Genomic DNA, 15,028 nt, shown 5'->3' on the forward strand with positions numbered 1-15,028 from the left:
TGTTATGACCAATGTCCTGTGCCCATTTAATCATAGCTGATTTGACTGTTTCATCCTGAGTGTTCCATTTTAGCAGCAAGTTGTACATTCTCGAAAGTATCTTAGTTTTAGGTTCTAACAATTCTGTTTCTAATTTTCCTTAATTTCCTATGGAAATTAAGTTTGAAAGAAGTAGTACATGCGAAAGATATCTAGGGACCACAAGCTGAACATGAGTCAACAATGGGATACAGCAGCAAAAAACAAAAGCTAAGGCTATTCTAGGGTGCATCAACAGAGGTCTTGTGTCCAGATTAGGAGAAGCAACAGTATTGATTCTATTCTGTTCTAAGAAATAAAATAGAGGGGTGTTGCCCATAACAGTTTCTGGCTTACGAATGTGTCCACTGGCCCCAAAAGGCCAGTGACCCTCTGGACTAGGTGATTATAGAGCTGTGATGCCTACATTTCAGGGTGCCTCTGGGTCCCTCCCAACCCTACAATTTTGTGATAAGGGCTGGATCAACCTGGCTGAGAAGCAAGCCAAGCTTTTCTGCTCAGGGAAGATGCATTTGATCAGATTTAGATACACCCCCCCCCCCCGCCACCAAATGCTTCCAACATTTTTAGTTTTGCCTGCAGCTTTGTTTCCTCGACACGAGGGACACGCTTTAGACCTCTGTTGCTTTTATGCTTTGCAGAAAGGGTGAAATTTGCCTCCTTGGCACGATGCTGGCAGGGACTGTAGGCTCTATGGTGCAAAAACGTTCCAAGTTCCTTTGCCCCGAAGCTCCGCTGAGCTGCCTGCCGTCAATCTTGATGAATTTGGAACGGCATCCCGGAAACTTCGTGTACCTCCAAAGCAATAACACAAAACACAACAGCTTCTTTCTTCTTTTGCCGCCGGCTCTTTTCCTTGCCTGCTGGTCCCAGGCGTTGTGAAACGATGAGCCTTGGCGGTTTTAAGCGGCCTTTCCCCCCTGATAACCTGAAGCGTGAAAACTTCATGCAGTGGCTGCTTCTTAAAAAAGAAAAAGCCAGGAAGGGCACCTGGTGTTTTGTGTGTGTTTAGAAGGAGTGTAGGAGAATTTGTGCTCCCCAGCCACGTTGATCTGGCCCTTAGCACAGAATGGCAGACTTGGAAGGGACCTCAAGGGTCATCTAGTCTAACCCCCTACAATGCAGGAATCTCAGCCAAAGTATCCAGGACAGGTGGCCATCCAAACCTCATGGCCTAGGACCCTCGTACCTATGGGACCGCCTCTCCCAGTATGCCCTGTGGAGGACCTTAAGGTCCATAAATAGCAATACCCTAGAGGTCCCGGGCCCTAAGGAAGTCAGATTAGCCTCAACCAGAGCAGGGCCTTTTCAACACTGGCTCCGGCCTGTTGGAACGCTCCATCTCATGAAACTAGGGCCCTGTGGGATCTGATTTCTTTCCGCAGGGCCTGTAAGAGAGAGTTGTTCCGCCTGGCCTTTGGCTTGGAATCGCCTTGTTCCCCTCCCCCTCTTTCCTTTTTCCTTTCTCCTTCTGTGATAGAACTCCTATTTGGGGACTTTCCTGGCTTTTTTTCTGGCCCACGTAGGACCAGTCTGGAGAGTTGGCCTTGGTGAAGATTTGACGTTTTCATCCCCCAAAAGTTTTTGATTTGGGTTTCTTCTGAAATGAGGCTGCATCTTAATGTTGTATTTTAATCTTGTTTTTAAGTTGTATTTTAATCAATTGTTTTTATACCTGGTGTTAGCCTCCCTGAGCCCAGTCTTGGCTGGGGAGGGCGGTGTATAAATAAATTATTATTATTATTATTAATTAAAAACCTCCAAGGAAGGAAAGCCCACCACCTTTCAAGGGAGTTCAACAGCTCTTACTGTCAGAAAGTCCTTCCTGATATTTATTCGGAATCTCATCTCGTTTCTGGTAACTTGAAGGTTTGGGTCCTATCATCTGAAGTAAGAGGAAACAAGCTTGTTCCCTCTTCCATGTGACAGCCCTTGAGAGATTTGAAGATGGCTATCGTATCTCCTCTCAGTCTCCTCTTTTCCATGTTAAACATACCCAGCTCCTTCAACCACTCCTCACAAGGCTTGGTTTCCAGACCCTTGATATGCCTTACAGAGTGAGACCTTTGAACCACATAGTTCACAATGACTTGCAGAGGTTCTCCATGGTTTCAGACAAATCTTCCCCGGAGACGCTTGCGATCAAAACTGAGATCTTCTGCATAAATAGATGCTCTACAAAGCAGATGTTGGGAGACTCCTCCCAGAGCTACGATTCTCAGAGTGTCTTAAAAACCATCCCCTCTTTCCCAAGGGAGCTTTGAGACTTGTAGCTCTGTGAGGGGAATGAGGCATCTCCTAAAAACTCAGCACTCTACAGATTCCATAATTCTTTTGGGCAATCCATTATAGTTTGAAGTGGTATGATAGTGTATTAAATGCTCGGCACTGTTATGGTTTAATGCATGAAACAGGACTTAGCCCCACACCCCATGGAGGCACTGCAGATATCACAAAGACTTGTCCAACTGGCAGTGAAGTGTGTGAAGTCTACAGAGTCACCTCTTCCAACAGAACGCTCTTCTCATTAGGTCTCTACAAACAGTGGTTGGCACCCAAAGCAAGTTAGGGATGGAGCTCTTTCAATGCCATCTGCTCAGCAATTCAGCTTTGCTTTTAACAGAAATCTGCTTACGTTCCACACCAACTCAGAAACAACCCACCTCAATTTTCTTATCTACCATGCTTCGAAAAACTAGACATCTATATAGTCATATGAGTGTGTACACAGTCACCGAACGCCATACATTAATCTCACCCCCTATGTACCCAACCGATCACTGCCTATGCAGACGAAGGCATCCTGCAGCTGCCATCCTATCAGAAGTTCTGTTCTACACAAGGTCAGAATCCGGCCTTTAGTATGGTGGCACCTAATCTTTGGAAGTCCTTCTTTGTTGCCTGTTCTTTCAGCAAGCCTTCTAAAAAAATTTATCACATCCATCTGGGATTTGAATTGATTTTACATAGGGTTTTTTTTAACCCTGTTCTTATATCACAGAATCAGATTTTGTAGACATGGAAGGGACCATGAGGGTGATCTAGTTCAACCCCCTGCAATGAGGGACTATTTATAACAATTGTTCTTCTATAGGCAATTGTTTTAACTTTTTTTTAAAAAAATCCGTATCTGTCTTAGATACATTGCAGATCACTTCGGTGATGCCCTTATGGGAAGTGATTTATTTGTAAATGAAATAATAGTATTATTATTGCATACACAGACTCCAGGTGATTACCATTTTCAACTTCAAGTGCTTCCACAAAGCCCCAGGTTTAAGTTTCCCACCACAAGTGGTTTGTAGAATACACGCAAAGGGAACTCGCCACTGCTCGTTCCTCTCTGCTCAATTTTGCCAGGGATCTTGGAAAGGCTGTGGTAGAGGGAAAGAATGAGTGCATTGCCCAGTAAATACCAGGTTCAATTCCAGGCATTTCCAGCTAGAAAGACTCTGCTTGAAACCTTGCTGTCACTCAAAGTAGACAATACTTCGTTGAATGAACAAATGGTATGATGAAAGGAAATTTGCATGCATGTTCTAATACAACCATCTGAAATGCAGCAACATCTGGAGGGCCATAATCCCATAATCCTTGGCCACTGGGCCTGGTTTGCTGGGGCTGATGGGCGTTGGTCTTCTACAACATCTGGAAAGTCTCAGGTACAGGGTGTTTTTTTTTGCTATTGTTCAAAAGAGCATGCAAGATCCCACCTGATGTAGTGCGGTCAACTAACAGGCATCAACAAGATCTACCGTTTAGGAGAACAAACCCCATTGTCTTGCATGTTCCTAGAAGGGTCTCACCAAGCAAGTCATAACCACCCCTAGTCTGCATAAATGCTCACTGTCCTGCGACATCATGGGGCAATGGCAACCTTTGGCTGGAAGAGTCAAGGCTGTGTTTTGGACCAGCTTGACCTTCACACCTGCAACCACCTCTCCCACCATTATTGAGCGATTCTGATCAAATCAAATTCCAGACCCATCCAAAAGCTTCTGCAGCAGGCACAGGCAGGCCTGTAAACAAGACCTTTGCACCAGGAGATTCCTCACTTAGAAGCCTGTTTTAAAGTTCTACTGGAAATGGCAAGGAGCAAACAGGCATTTTGACAGAGTTGAAGGTCTGCAGCCAATTGCCAGCTTTCTTGGCTTCCAAAGACAGACCAACAAAGTTTAGTGAAAAATATAACAAGTTTCAGAATCTAAGCATGTTTTCAACGGGAGAGCTTTGTCCAATCCAGAACTGCTCCTCTGCTCACGCTTCAAATAGGCTGTACAGAGACACGGGAGGCACCATGGTCTAAACCACCAAGCCTCTTGGGCTTGCCGAACGGAAGGTCAGTAGTTCGAATCCCCGTGTCGGGATGAGCTCCCATTGCTCTGTCCCAGCTCCTGCCTACCTAGCAGTTTGAAAGCACACCAGTGCAAGTAGATAAATAGGTACCGCTGTGGCGGGAAGGTAAACGGCGTTTCCGTGCATTTATATTGGTGGCATTTATACCGTGCCAAAAAAGGTTCCTGAAGGAGTGAGCCTGCCACAGCAGAACTGATCAAACGACATTCAGTTCCATGATGGAAGAAAAGTCATGTATAAATTTAAGAAAATAAATAACACAGTGATGGAAAGCAGAGTGCACGGAAATTATACTCCTTCCAAATTATTTTGCCAACAAGAATTTCAAAGTTTGGAAGAGCCCTTTAATCCCAACATATTCTGGAGGAAAATGGTGCAGAGATTGATTGATTGATTGGGAAGCTACATTACCTTAAAAAATGCAAACCACTTGTAGTTGTTCAGCACAACCTCGAAGCCTTGGTTGTAAATTATCGTGAAGAAGCCGAAGTTCCCTTGATCGTCCTGAGCAACATCGAGTTTCTGAAGGTTAACGACAAATTTTTTCTCCACAGCCCCTGGAGAGAAGCAGAAAAGAGAATTTTCACCATTTTTCACTTGTTTTTAAGTTTGTAATCATTCATCTTGTTTTTATTATTGCTTGTAAACCGCTCTGAGCCCGGCCTTGGCTGGGGAGGGCGGGGTATAAATAAAAAATTATTATTATTATTATTATTATTATTGTTGTTGTTGTTGTGGGGGGGGGGGACCAGGCTGAAGAAGCAAGCTGGCCAATGCACAAATGCAACAGTAACACAGCCCTGCAATTATACACTGGCCTGGTAGGCACAAGGGACTGCCGGCAAGGCTAGTGAGCAGGGGCGCCAGAAGGGATGAACAGTCATGTCCTTTTTCTGTGCCCAGCATAGGAATCAAGCGGAGGTGGTAACAGTCTTTATTTCCATCAATGCCTTTTAAACCTCTTTGAAGTTTAAAATAGAAAATCAAGCCGTGAATAAATTATACAAAATAAATAAATACAGTGGTACCTTGGGTTAAGAACTTAATTTGTTCTGGTAAAGGTAAAGGAACCCCTGACCGTTAGGTCCAGTTGTGGACGACTCTGGGGTTGCGGCACTCATCTCGCTTTACTGTACAGCTTCCGGGTCATGTGGCCAGCATGACTAAGCCACTTTTGGCGAACCAGAGCAGCGCACGGAAATGCTGTTTACCTTCCTGCCAGACCTATTTATCTACTTGTAGTTTGATGTAATTTCGAATTGCTAGGTTGGCAGGAGCTGAGACCGAACAACGGGAGCTCACCGTTACGGGGATTCGAACTGCTGACCTTCTGATCAGCAAGTCCTAGGCTCTGTGGTTTAACCCACAGCACCACCCATGTTCTGGAGGTCCATTCTTAACCTGAAATTGTTCTTAACCTGAGGGGTTTACCTAATGGGGCCTCCCACTGCCGCCACGCCGCCAGAGCATCATTTCTGTTCTCATCCTGAAGCAAAGTTATTAACCTGAGGTACTATTTCTGGGTTAGCAGAGTCTGTAACCTGAAGCGTCTATAATCTGAAGTGTCTGTAACCCAAGGTACCACTGTATCACATTGCTTGGCTGATCTTTCTCCAAATCATTCAGGACAACACAGAGAGATCTTTCTCCACCCTCATTTTATCCATACAACTCACCCTGTGAGGATTATTAGGCTGAAAAACTGTGTCTGGACCCCGTGAGATTCAAAGCCAGGGAAGGGATTTGAATCCATGTCCTTTGTTCTGGTCTGACACACTCACCTTTATGAATGGGCTTAGATGCATACAATCAAGGCATGGCCTGAAGGCACGTAACATATCTATTTTGCTGAAGATCATAGAATCTTAGTGTTGGGATCCAAGGGTCATCTAGACCAACCCCATCTGCAAAGCAGGAATCTCAGCTAAAGCATCCATGCAAGAGCATACAAGATAAGCAGCTCTGGGTCTGGCCAGTAACTGGATGGGATTGATTGACTGATTGGTGGTATTTATACCGTGCCAAAAAGGGTTCCTGAAGGAGTGGGCCTGCCGCAGCAGAACTGATCAAACAACCTTCAGTTAGTTCCATGATGGAAGAAAAGTCATGTATAAATTTAAGAAAATAAATGTATTCAAACTGCTGTGTGAAGCAAACCATACTTTATTTTTAAGCGATTCAGGACTTTGGACATGATTATTGCATCATCCAGTTTCATGCCCTTCCAATATAGATGCAGCAGGCGTCTTCTATAACAACTTTTAACAATTTGCCAAAAACTTTTTAATGTGGCGAGGCAATTAATTAATTGTTAGCTGGGGATTTGTGATTTTAATTTTTGACGTGTCTTTGCTCATATATAAATTGTTGTGCATCACCTTGATTTTTTTTCAAGTGAGACTGCAGTTTGTCAGTATTTTCTTTTTAACATATACCGTATTTTTTGCTCTATAAGACTCACCTTTTCCCTCCTAAAAAGTAAGGGGAAATGTTCGCACGTCTTATGGAGTGAATGCAGGCTGTGCAGCTATCCCAGAAGCCAGAACAGCAAGAGGGATTTCTGCTTTCACTGCGCAGCGATCCCTCTTGCTGTTCTGGCTTCTGAGATTCAGATTTTTTCCCCTCTTGTTTTTCTCCTCCAAAAACTAGGTGCATCTTGTGGTCTGGAGCGTCTTATAGAGCAAAAAATACGGTAATTAAAAATGTAGAATTCTGGTCCAATAAGTATTATTTTTAATGAAACTGTGGTAAGTATTTTTCTTTTACCGTACATATAATTAAAAATGTAGAATTCAGGCCCAATAAATATTTCCATTTCTGCTGCTTTAAGTTGTAAGACATAAAACCTAAATTTTAAAAACTGCTGTCTGCAATCATGTGAGGGTCAGAAGGAAGGCAAACTGCATTGTTCACTCTTTCAGGCATAAACTTTCTGACCTTGTGACCATGACTAATGTAGAGAAGTGCTGATGTAAAAAACAAATAAAAAACACAGTTCCCTTCAGCAAATCACCATTCCCCTTTTGACCATTTTCTATCTACGTCCTCCTCTGCACTTCAGACAAAGTGGCCAACATCCTGAGAGGGGTGAACCATGTTCTCCAATCAGCACTGGTGTTATTAAGACAAGCGCTTCCAATAAAACCAAATATGACCCAAATTGGAGCTGCCTGTAGACCCAAGCAATCCAGTTCAAACAAAACCCACCCTCTGCAAACAGGGGCTTGTAAGTTTTAGTTAGAGATAGACACATCCAATTTCGTTTGCTAAACCACATTACACACAGGGTTAATCTGAGGTGCAGCTGGACATATTTTGTGTGGCATCACAAAATAAATAAATAAATGAGTGTGCAATAAGTTTCTGTGCAGCTGGGCAAATGGGATTCAGCAAGGTGCGAGAAGTAGCTTCTAAAAAAAGAAATAGACGAGAGAAGATAAAAAGAGCACAAAACGAAGACAAATGCTGGTTCCTTTCAAATCTTCATAACCTTATACAGTGGTACCTCGGGTTACATACACTTCAGGTTACATACGCTTCAGGTTACAGACTCCGCTAACCCAGAAATAGTACCTTGGATTAAGAACTTTGCTTCAGGATGAGAACAGAAATCGCACAGCGGCAGCAGGAGGCCCCATTAGCTAAAGTGGTGCTTCAGGTTAAGAACAGTTTCAGGTTAAGAACGGACCTCTGGAACGAATTAAGTACTTAACCCAAGGTACCACTGTACAGATAGCACAGGGGTCAGCAACCTTTTTCAGCTGTGGGCCGGTCCACCGTCTCTCAGACCATGTGGTGGGCCTGATTATATTTTGGGGGGAAAAGAATGAACGGATTCCCATGCCCCACAAATAACCCAGAGATGCATTTTAAATAAAAGCACACATTCTACTCATGTAAAAACACCAAGCAGGCCCTACAAATAATCCAGAGATGCATTTTAAATAAAAGGACACACTCTGCTCATGTAAAAACACGCTGATTCCTGGACTGTCCGCGGGCCGGATTTAGAAGGCGATTGGGACGGATCCTGCCCCCAGGCCTTAGGTTGCCTACCCCTTGTTAACAGAGAAATCTGAGGGCTCCCTTGGACAAAAAACAAGGACACCAGCCAGGAATACAAGAGCAAAACAGCAGCCAGTAGGCTTGGTCTTTATTGAACAGGACTCCTATATCGCAACAGGACTCCCACCTGCCACAAGCTGGAACAAGATGGAAGCCCCAAACAAAAGAGCCCCCAAACTTTTATTAGCTAATAATCCCCATGTTACACCCCCAAAACTACATCACTCATACATCACGGTTACATCATGAAAGGGGAGGTCTGGTGGCAGTAATCTGAGCATCCTGGACCCTGCCCCATGGTTCTCCTTGCCCTCCACCAAACACTCATCAAGTGTAACAAAAAAGATATTTACATTTCCCTGTTTCCCAGCCAAGTTAATCACTCCCTTTTGTCTTGATCTGGGTTTGTTATTTCTGGAATGGCTACCTGTCTGGCACTCAGGTATCAGGATGCCAGGGATTATCACTCAGGCAGAGGGGCTGCTGAGTAGGTGAGTTTACATGTCTATATGAATTTCTGAAGTTTTCCCAGTGAGCCAGTACGTAGATACATTTATCAGTGAATTGTTATATTTGGTATCGTGCAGCAAATGCCCTTTGAATAGATAGGAAGAAACTGTGATGAAGTGTTTTGTGGGGACAAATCACAAAGGTCACAAAAGTGATTGTGCTGGTTTTGGTAGTGGGCTGCATGTGCATGATATCTGCTGGAGGGGCAACCACTCCCCCAACCTATACATAAATTCCTGCAACAATATTATGGGACTAATTCCTTGACTACTCAGAACCGTTTATTTACTCAGACTGAACTCTACTTAAACAGGCCATGTTCAGTCATTACATGCTGGCACAAATAAACAGAAGATCACACCACTGTGCCATGGCGCTTCCTCTCACGTTGCCATAGGATCGTAGGATGGTAGAGTCGGAAGGGACACCAGGGGGTCATTTAGCCCAACCCCTTGCAAGGCAAGAAACACAGCGATGCTGAACTTGCTAAGATGCCTTTTGCTTCGAGACAGGGTTGGGGCTCAGCTTCAGTCTTATTGTTTGTGAGGGAGCCTCACTACCCAACTACAGGTTAAGAAAGGGAGATATTTCCTTCCCCTGAATACAGTGGTACCTCGGGTTACATACGCTTCAGGTTAAATATGCTTCAGGTTACACACTCCGCTAACCTAGAAATAGTGCTTCAGCTTAAGAACTTTGCTTCAGGATAAGAACAGAAATCGGGCTCCGGTGGCAGCAGGAGGCCCCATTAGCTAAAGTGGTGCTTCAGGTTAAGAACAGTTTCAGGTTAAGTACGGACCTCCGAAACGAATTAAGTACTTAACCCGAGGTACCACTGTACTTAATTCGTTCCGGAGGTCTGTTCTTAACCTGAAACTGTTCTTAACCTGAAGCACCACTTTAGCTAATGGGGCCTCCTGCTGGTGTGCGATTTCTGTTCTCATCCTGAAGCAAAGTTCTTAACCCAAGGTACTATTTCTGGGTTAGCGGAGTCTGTAACCTGAAGCGTATGTAACCTGAAGCACATGTAACCCGAGATACTACTGTAATGAAATGGTGGGGAATCCACTTACTCCCCCTCCCATGGGCGTATCCAGGATTTTTGTGGGGGGGGGGAGGCTTTCGTTAGTGGGGCAGATCCACAGATTTCTATTGATTTCTACTGATTTAGAAAAGCGCCTGCCCCCCCAGGCTAAGCTCATGCACCCCCTTCTTTCCCAGATACCTCTATTTTTTGTACCCTCCCCGTTGCTTTCATTCCCCCCCCCCCCCCGGATGTCCTGGCCTTTCTACCTTTCTCTGATTTTTTTTTCTTCCTTCCTGTCTCTTTCTCTGTTGATTCTTATCTTCCTCTTTCAAGTTCTTTCAGCTGCAAAAACTTGGGGCGGGGTGGGCGACTGCTAGCTTGTGCAATAGGGGGGGAAAAGCTGAGAATAAACATTGCAAATAGTCCTCCCCCTCCAATTTCTTATAGACCCTGATGTAATGCATACAATCAAGCTATATACAAGCTGACTCCAGTCGCCAGCTTAAAAACAACACCAAAAAAACCCAGCAGAGCTCCTGCGTCTTTAAACAGCTGCACTACAGACAAACTTTGCTGGGAATTTTTTATCCTGTGTGATAGGAATTTTGAGGTCTTAGATATATGGAAATGTTCATAAATGTAGTAACCAAGCACGTACATAGATGAGCACAGGAAGGGCAACCTGGAACCATTTTGATTCCTAAACTGAGCCAATGTTTTCTCTGCAAGGTCAAAGTGGGAAACCTCCCCATTGTCTCTTTCCTCACAAATCCTGTCTTAAGGGCACATTTAAGATATGAATAGGGTGTGAGCCTGTGACCTGGCCCAGGAACTAAGTATTTATCATTACAAAAGACTGGCCAGGCTACCCAGGCAATCCAATCAAGTAACCTGCCGGACAAGAGATAAACAATGACAGGAGAAAAACAACATTCAAATTTCTGTTTTAAGACCGCCTTTTTGTGATGTAGGTGTGATGTATCGGAGTGGTGGTCTTAGGTTACACCCCTTCTGTGATGTACGTATGTATGATGTTTCTGGGAGTGGTCTTGAGCTACAGGATGGCAATTTCAAAAGTCTTTATAAGGCCTTGTGCACCATTTTTCTGGGTTCCTCCTCTCTCCTGCGTGTGAGGGGAGCACCCTGTTGCAACAGAGCAATAAAGATCAAGCTTACTAGCTGCTTTGCTTCTCAATATTCTCTGGCTGGCCTCTGTTATTCTCTCCTACCAATAGGGAACCTATGTAAGGACTCTATATGGGCTCTTGGATACCCCATAAGGGAAAAGGGCAATTTTTGTTTATAACACCTGGCAACAAAAAATGACACCCTCCTTTTGGTTTAAGGGTGGGACGGTCTTATCGGATGGAAGTAGACCCTGATTCACAAAGAATCACAGAATTGTAGAGTTGGAAAAGGACCATAAGGGTCATATAGAATTATTTTTTTTGCCCAATGTGGGGCTCGAACCCATGACCCCAAGATTAAGAGTCTCTTGTTCTGCCAACTGAGCTGTCAGGTGGGCAGGAAACATTCTCTGCCCAGCACACACAGAGACCTTGCTAAGAAATGAGTTGTTAGTATGCTAGTGCTGGATAGCACAACCCCAACAGTAGACCATAAGACAGACTGGGAGAGGGATTTAACTTCAACAAAGACAAAGTGTCCATTTTCCCAGCATGCCAGATACCTGCACTCATGCACCCAGAGACTGTTGAAAAGGAAACCCCCACCCACCCATTTTTTTCCCCAACCACAGCATGCATGAAGGTTGGCTCTCTTCTTTATGCATTCAGCTGCAGGACCTTTTAGGGTAGTTCTCAAAAAGCAAACCTGAAGGAGCGTCTCCACCCCCATCGTTCTGCCCGGACACTTGAGGTCTAGCTCCGAGGGCCTTCTGCTGGTTCCCTCGCTGCGAGAAGTGAGGTTACAGGGAGCCAGGCAGAGGGCCTTCTCGGTGGTGGCGCCCGCCCTGTGGAACACCCTCCCACCAGATGTCAAGGAAATAAACAACTATATGACTTTTAGAAGACATCTGAAGGCAGCCCTCTATAGGGAGGTTCTTAATGTTTGATCTTTTACTGTCTTTTTAATATCCTGTTGGAAGCTGCTCAGAGTGGCTGGGGAAACTCAGCCAGATGGGCAGGGTATAAATATATATCCTGCCAGCCTAGCAGTTTGAAAGCATGCCAGTGCAAGTAGATCAACAGATACCACTGCAAAAAGGAGGTAAATGGCGTTTCCGTGCACTCTTATTATTATATTTCAAGTGGGGGAAACATGCAAAACAAAGTAGTAGCTGGAAGGAACAGAGTTTGCCCTGGAAGGTCATCCCCTTGGTTTTCAATATCCCGAGGCAGGATGGGGTTGTGCAGCAGTAAGGAAAACATCTTTTAATTTTCCGAAGAGCACTGCATGAGACTCGGGGTCGCTTTGAGCAAAAGTTTCCTGCATTGCAGGCGTTCCGGCTAGTTCACCCTCGCGGTCCCTTTCCAACTCTACAATTCCTACGATTCTCCTCCCTTCCCTCCATGTCTGGAGCAGAAACAAGGCTGGGAGCGTCCACCAACGACCTGTTGCTCAAGAAGGTTTAGATAAGAACAAAAGCAAAAAGACAGCGTTGCTTCTGTGGTAGAAGATGTGACTCATTAACAGAACAGGAGGTTTTCATGTGTGAAGAGCTGAGTCACGTGTGATATTGCAGAGATAACTAGCTCATAGTGTACTAGTTGAGTATATTCCAATGAAGTTGAAGACATATGCTAACTTGTTAAGCTTGAGGCCAAGATGGAGCCTCAACACAGAGCAGCAGTATACCTCTAAATACAGGCACGGGGGAAACCACAAGCACCTGTTTTCAGCCCTACTAGTGAGCTTCCCAGAGACATTTGGCTGTCCAAGGTTGTAGGAGGGAGAGAAATGTCCTTTGGCCTTGAGAAGGTCAGCAAACATTACAGTGGTACCTCGGGCTAAGTACTTAATTCGTTCCAGAGGTCCATTCTTAACCTGAAACTGTTCTTAACCTGAAGCACCACTTTAGCTAATGGGGCCTCCTGCTGCTGCCGCGCCGACGGAGCACAATTTCTGTTCTCATCCTGAAGCAAAGTTCTTAACCTGAAGCACTATTTCTGGCTTAGTGGAGTGTGTAACCTGAAGCGTATGTAACCTGAAGCGTATGTAACCCGAGGTACCACTGTATGATCTTAAGGCGGGAGGGGAAGCAGCTAGGATGTTAGAAACTTGTAAAGCCCCAATGATTTTTTTAAAAGGGGAGTTTGAACACGCGTTCAATCTGTGAGCTTGCTTACTTTTGCTTTCTATTCCATTTTATTTGCACAGCATTCTACTTTCTGTCGCTGTGAAATCCAGACCCCTTCCTCCGCTCTGAACTCGCGAAATAAAATAACCCGTACCGAGCGGAGTTTGAAAACCGAATGCAAAGTTCAGCTTCGCCTCCAACAAGGAAGGAGGGGGTTTCCTGAAAATGATCCTACCCAGCAGATCTCCTAGGTAGGAAGTAAACCCTCCGGGAATACAGTGAGATTTACTTCCGAAGTCAAAGAAACGAAATCTGCCAAACCGTGCTGCTGGGCTGATTCGCCGGATGTTTTCCAAACTTGCCTTTCTATTTGTTGGCGTTGTTTTATTGGGGGAAGGAAAAGAGGTCAGAATGGAGAGCGGTAACGGGAACAAAAAACGGGGATCGCTCCTGGAGGCGGAGGAAGTTGGAGAGGGGAGCGCCCTGCCCTGCGCGCTGTCACTTACCCACTTCGGAGCAGTTTATGTGCCGGCTCGGGGATCCGTGCCCCCTGCCCACCTGGAAAACCCAGGTACCCACTAGGTCCTCGAAGGTGCAGTTGGCCGGCGTGTCGGCCCAGCTCGGCTGCAGCTGGACGAGGAAGAAGAGGAGGAGGAAAGCCAGGCGCCGCGCCAAACGCGCCATCGTTGCGCCCCGAGGTTCTTGGCACGGAGGAGGAGAGCGCGCGGGGGATCAGCGAGGGGAGCAATGGGGGGGGGAAAAAGAGGCGACCCGCTTTCCCGCTGGGCTTAAATCTGTCCCCGGAACGGCGGGGCCCTGCTAGGTCCGCCCCCCGGGCGTCACGTGTGAAAGGGGGCCAGGCGCTTCCTCCTCTCCGGCTCAGAGCAGCCGAGCGCAGAAAACGGCCTCCTATGCGCGGAGTCCTTTATTCCACCTGGTTCAGCGTTGGCCGTGCCGAAGGCTTGGCTCCACGTCAAATTGGGAAGGGGCCACCACAGTCATCTAGTCCAACCCTCACGCAATGCAGGAAACATTTGGCCCCGCGTGGGCACTCGAACCCACGAGCCTGAGATTAAGAGTCTCCTGTTCTCAACAGCACTGGTTCTCTTAAAAAAATAATATTAAGAATTCCAACTTATCAGATTATCAAAACATATCATCTTCATTATTCCACCCTTTTTTCCTCCCCAAAGAGCCCTCCCCCCCAGACTTCCCTCAGTTCCTCTCTCTGATTTCTCAATAAATGTTATTCTCTGCCTATTGTAAAATTATATAAATCCTAACATTATCTATCTATTATATTAACAATCAATAAATTTGTGTATGTTTATTTAAAACCTGCCAAGGAGTCCAATTCATTTTGTTGTCTTTTTAACTAGTTTGTAAAAAGTTCCCATTCTTCTTTGAAGTCACAGTTGTCCTTGTCTCGCAATTTGTATGTCAGTTTCGCCAATTCTGCATACTTCAGTTTTTCTTGCCATTGTTCTTTCGCTGGGGTTTCCTCATTCTTCCATCCTTGTGCTCTCAAGACTCTTGCCGCCGTTGTAGCATACATAAATAAATTATTTATTTTCCTTGGCAGGTCTTTTCCTACCATCCCTAACATAAATGCTGGTTTTTTTTACAAATGTTAATTTAAACATTTTCTTCGATTCATTATATACCATTTCCCATTTTTTAAAAAAAATTCTCTGCATTCCCACCACATATGGTAAAAGGTCCCTTCTTTTTCTTTACATTTCCAACATATGTTTGACCTGGTTTTATACATT

The 15,028-nt window shown here is 45.0% G+C and overlaps 1 protein-coding gene across 1 annotated transcript in view; it reads right to left on the reverse strand.

The window, feature by feature from the left end:
- The window catches only part of CTSC (cathepsin C), a 34,003-nt gene extending 19,648 nt beyond the window's left edge, over positions 1 to 14,355 (reverse strand). Inside the window, exons 1-2 of the mRNA XM_081860528.1 lie at positions 13,763 to 14,355; positions 4,807 to 4,952 (exon numbers count right to left, since the gene is read on the reverse strand). Of these exons, the coding sequence (XP_081716654.1) occupies positions 4,807 to 4,952; positions 13,763 to 13,940 (324 nt within the window). The 5' untranslated portion in view covers positions 13,941 to 14,355. The remainder of the gene's footprint in view (positions 1 to 4,806; positions 4,953 to 13,762) is intronic.
- Positions 14,356 to 15,028: the final 673 nt, after the last annotated feature.

This window comes from Podarcis erhardii (assembly GCF_964252035.2).
Source record: "Podarcis erhardii genome assembly, chromosome: 4".
Classification (NCBI taxonomy): Eukaryota; Metazoa; Chordata; class Lepidosauria; order Squamata; family Lacertidae; genus Podarcis; species Podarcis erhardii.